The sequence below is a fragment of the Microtus ochrogaster genome, unplaced genomic scaffold, assembly GCF_000317375.1.
Source record: "Microtus ochrogaster isolate Prairie Vole_2 unplaced genomic scaffold, MicOch1.0 UNK143, whole genome shotgun sequence".
Lineage (NCBI taxonomy): Eukaryota > Metazoa > Chordata > Mammalia > Rodentia > Cricetidae > Microtus > Microtus ochrogaster.
This window is the reverse complement of record NW_004949241.1, coordinates 108,023-112,956: the sequence shown is the minus strand read 5'-3', so window position 1 is coordinate 112,956 and position 4,934 is coordinate 108,023. Positions and strand designations below refer to the sequence as shown.

Below are 4,934 nucleotides of genomic sequence, written 5' to 3'. Positions count from 1 at the left end.
GCAGCTCCGCAGCTCTTAATTCAACACTTAATAAAAAAAAATAAATAGAAATGTGATAATTACTGGAGATCCATGATTAAGAACACTGAAGAAATAAATTTTTGTTGTGCTTCATGTTTACTTTCAGCTTAAAATTATGATTTGCGGTTGAACAGTCCTAACACTCTATAAGATTTCACAGAAAAAACTCTTTGGGTCTGCCTCCATGTTACACATTATTTAAAAGAGAGGATGAAATGTTTTCCAAAGGTTATATGAGGAGATTATCGTTCGTTAAATGACTTCAGTAAGCAAATGAATCAGGATATGCTTTAATAGTATGCATATAATTCAGTTACATTTGAAGAATAATTTCTTTTTTATCCATATACAATTGCGAATGTATTATAGATTTAACCAGGTCATAATTACACCTAGCATGTGTAACTATCCCTCAAACAGCCACAACCACATCATAAATTTAGAACAGTAGCAATGATTCATCCAGTAACAGATGGAAGCAGATGCAGAGATCCACAGCCAAGCACTGTGCTGATCTCCAGGAGTCCTGTTGAAGAGAGAGGATTAAAAGAGCAAGGGGGCGGGCGGTCAAGGTCATTACAGGGGAAGCCACAGAGAGATGACCTGAACTCTTGGAAGCTCACCAACTCCAGAAAGCTAGGGAGCCTGCATGCGACTGACCTGGGCCCTCTACATGTGGGTGACAGTTGTATCACTTGGTCTGTTTGCAGAGCTCCTATCAGTGGGATCAGGACCTGTACTTGGTGCCTAAGCTGGCTTTTGGTAGCCAGTTCTCCATGCTGGGTTGCCTCACCCAACCTTGATGCAGGGGAAGGAGCTAGGTCCTGCCTCAACTTTATGTGCCATGCTTTCTTGACTCCTGTGGAAGACCTGCCTCTTTCTTTCTTTTTTTTTAATTTATTTCTTTATTAAGGATTTCTGCCTCCTCCCCACCACCGCCTCCCATTTCCCTCCCCCTCCCCCGACCAAGTCCCCCTCCCTCATCGGCTCTAAGAGCAATCAGGGTTCCCTGACCTGTGGGAAGTTCAAGGACAGCCCACCTCCATCCAGGTTTAGTAAGGTGAGCATCCAAACTGCCTAAGCTCCCCCAAAGCCAGTACGTGCAGTAAGATCAAAAACCCATTGCCATTGTTCTTAAGTTCAAGAACAATGAAGAAAAATTTCTTAAGAATGATATTCCATAGATACCATGGCCTACATATATACATGTGCTGGTTACAATTTTCTCTTTGTATTGCAACAATTACATAGGATGTAGTTAGTTATCAAATTAGAAAAGACAGAGGCAATCTTCTTTTAGGGCGTGGAACAAGGAAAAACAAAATATATTAGAAAATGTTGTTAAATATAGTTTAATGAAGTCTTAAGATATAAAGAAAGCAACGTGCATTCAATATTCATAAATAAGAGATATGAATAAGAAACAATGACACTTTTTCTGTGAAAAATCCTGTTATTTAAACTTTCATTGTGGGCCTGGCAAAACAACTTTACTTTAGAAAAAATACTTTAGAAAAAATTTGTCTTCTGCAAATTTGGTATATTCAGTGTACATTTACATCACATAACCTTCATTCTCCTACTAATTAGTGCTATTCCTGTGTCCTCTTCTTGCAATTTCTCCAACTTCTTCATGAAATATACAAATTCATTTCAATATACCTGTGAATATGTGTGTGTATTAAGAAAGAAGAGGTTGACACAGAAATTTATACCCAATTGTGTCCATTTAGAGTTTCTAATATGCATTTGTACCCAGTGTTGTCCTTTTATGCTTCAATTACTTATAACCTATAAGTCTCATTTTAGAGGTAAAGGGAATATGGCTACATATTGTCCTATCAGAAGTGGCTTTCTAAGCTACCAAGACTTCAAATGGCATAGAAGTTCTAAAGCTCACCATTCACATCATGCTAACATGGGTAAAGCTTGCCCAATCTGAGAGGTAACTCAGAGGTGGTTAGTTGAACTTACACCTTGAGCTGTAGAAGGTAAATCATCCTTGATTCCATAAACATATTTCTCTATCATTGTTCTTTTCACCAACTATTATAATTTCTATGTATATTCTGAATGGTATTTCTTAATCATGACTACTAGAGATGATTTAAATACTGATCTTATTTAGTAGTACTCTCATGGTGACCAGGAATAATCTTCTTTCATCAAATTGCAGAATGCATTGTTCCTGCAGATATGTTCTTATAACAGCCTGAAGCCTCCCAAAGGTGTCAGTTTTACAAGTTTACACTGCAGGAATCCTCATCTTTCTATCTCGTCAACAAAATTAATACCAAGAAAACATACGACTCCATATCAAAACATGTATTATAAAACTAAAACTCATGTTCTCAGAGAGTGAAGCATAAATGTCTGAGACACACTTCAAAGTGTTCAATGTCTTTAGCCATCAGGGAAATAAAATTGAATCTCCTTAGAGATTTTGTCTATGATGCAGGGAAAGGGCTGTACTTGATCCTGGTTGGTGGGAGTGAAAAATGGTTCAGCTGTGATCAAAATCAGTGGGGGAAATGGCTGCACTTGGCCCTGGTTGGTGGAAGTGAAAACTGATTCAGCTGTGATCAACATCAGTGGGTAGGATCCTAACATCTGTCTTACCAAAAGTCCATCAAAGAATTACAAAAAAACTCTGTTGACATATTTTACATTCATACACATGCACACACACACACACACACTCACATATACCATGTTGTGGAACATTTACATGGTTTGCATAAGTGTGACGTCCTATGTTCTGGGGAGTCCCATATATTGTGGCTTAACCTTCGCATAACCAAAGAAAGCTCGAGGAACCTAATTTTGGCCACAAGACATCATTTAATTGAAGTAAGTTAGATTAAATTGTCATAAAGCTATTATCATTGTCATTGTTCTGATATGGCAATGGTTTATGACTAAATAGTTGTCCTTAACATTCCAAGATAGGATACAATCCTATTGTTCATGTTACCCCAGACAGCTGATTTATTTTAATAGGAAACCAACCCTACTTGTATATTCTTGGTCAGTATCTTTCTGTAATATAAAATATGGGAACAAAAGAAGAGCATCTTTGTATACAACAGTTCATTTTCCTTCATTTTTAGACAAAATCCTACTTGCAAGGAAAGCTTTGAAATCCCTAATTAGCTGCTCTGAAGCCCCTGTTGCCAAGAATAGCATTTGAAGTAGAGACTCTGCTTGACACACATGCCACCCAAATAGGAAAGAATATACCTTCTTCTCTGCAGCTCATGGAACCTTCTCGAAAATTGACCACATACTCTGTAACAAAGCAAACTTCCACAGTAACAAAAAAATATTAGTAACCACCTGTGTCTTATCGGATCACCATGGATTAAAGTTAGATTTCAACCACAATGCTACTCCAGAAAGTCTACAAACTCATGGAAACTGAACAGTCAACTACTGAACCTCACCTGCATCAAGGAAGAAATAAAGATATTAAAGTCTTTCTTGAATTCATTGAAAATAAAGACTCAACATACTCAAACCTATGGGAAACTACGAAAACAGTGCTAAGAGGAAAGTTCATAGCACTAAGTGCACACTTAGAGAAAACGGAGAAAGCATACATTGGAGACTTAAGAGCCCACCTAAAAGCTCTAGAAAAAAAAGAAGCAGACTCACCTAGGAAGATTAGAAGACTGGAAATAATCAAACTGAGGGCTGAAATCAACAAAATAAAAACACAGAAAACAATCCAAAGAATAAATGAAGTAAAAAGTTGGTTCTTGGAGAAAATCAACAAGATCGACAAACCACTATCCAAAGTAATTAAACGACAGAGAGAACACACAAATAAATAAAATCAGAAATAAAAAGGGGGACATAACCACAGGCACAGAGAAAATTCAGAGAATCATTAGATCTTATTACAATAGCCTGTATGCCACAAAACTGGAAAATGCAAAAGAAATGGACATTTTCTTAGATAAGTACCATATACCAAAGTTAAACCAAGACCAGGTAAACAATCTAAATAGACCTGTTAGCCGTGAAGAATTAGAAGCTGTTATCAAAAAACTCCCTTCCAAACCTACTGAACCTCACCTGCATTAAGGAAGAAATAAAGATATTAAAGTCTTTCTTGAATTCAATGAAAATAAAGACTCAACATACTCAAACCTATGGGAAACTACGAAAACAGTGCTAAGAGGAAAGTTCATAGCACTAAGTGCACACTTAGAGAAAAAGTGCACACTTAGAGAAGTAAAAAGTTGGTTCTTGGAGAAAATCAACAGCCTTCCAAAAAAAAAAGCACAGGACCAGATGGTTTCAATGCGGAATTCTACCAGAACTTCCAAGAAGACCTAATACCTATACTCCTTAAGGTATTTCACAATATAAAAACAGAAGAGTCATTGCCAAATTCCTTTTATGAAGCTACAGTTACCCTGATACCAAAACCTCACAGAGACTTAACCAAGAAAGAGAATTGCATACCAATCTCACTCATGAACATGGACGCAAAAATTATCAATAAAATACTGGCAAACCGAATCCAAGAACACATTAGAAAAATTATCCATTATGATCAACTAGGTTTCATCCCTGAGATGTAGGACTGGTTTAACATACGCAAATCTATCAATGGAATCCATCATATAAATAAACTGAAAGAAAAAAACATATGATCATTTCATTACATGCTGAAAAAGCATTTGACAAAATTCAACACACCTTTATGATAAAGGTTTTGGAGAGATTAGGGATACAAGGGTCATACCTAAATATAATAAAAGCTATTTACAGCAAGCCGACAGCCAACATTAAATTAAGCGGAGAAGAACTCAAAGCCACCACACGAAAATCAGGAACATGACAAGGCTGACCACTCTCTCCATACCTCTTCAATATAGTGCTTGAAGTTTTAGCAATAGCAATAA

The 4,934-nt window shown here is 36.8% G+C and overlaps 1 protein-coding gene across 1 annotated transcript in view; it reads left to right on the top strand.

Moving 5' to 3' along the window:
• The window catches only part of LOC101984366 (odorant-binding protein 1a-like), an 18,628-nt gene extending 16,036 nt beyond the window's left edge, over nt 1-2,592 (top strand). The window contains exon 6 of the mRNA XM_005371949.2: nt 2,429-2,592. Within this exon, the coding sequence (XP_005372006.2) occupies nt 2,429-2,592 (164 nt within the window). The remainder of the gene's footprint in view (nt 1-2,428) is intronic.
• The last annotated feature ends 2,342 nt before the right edge of the window (nt 2,593-4,934 follow it).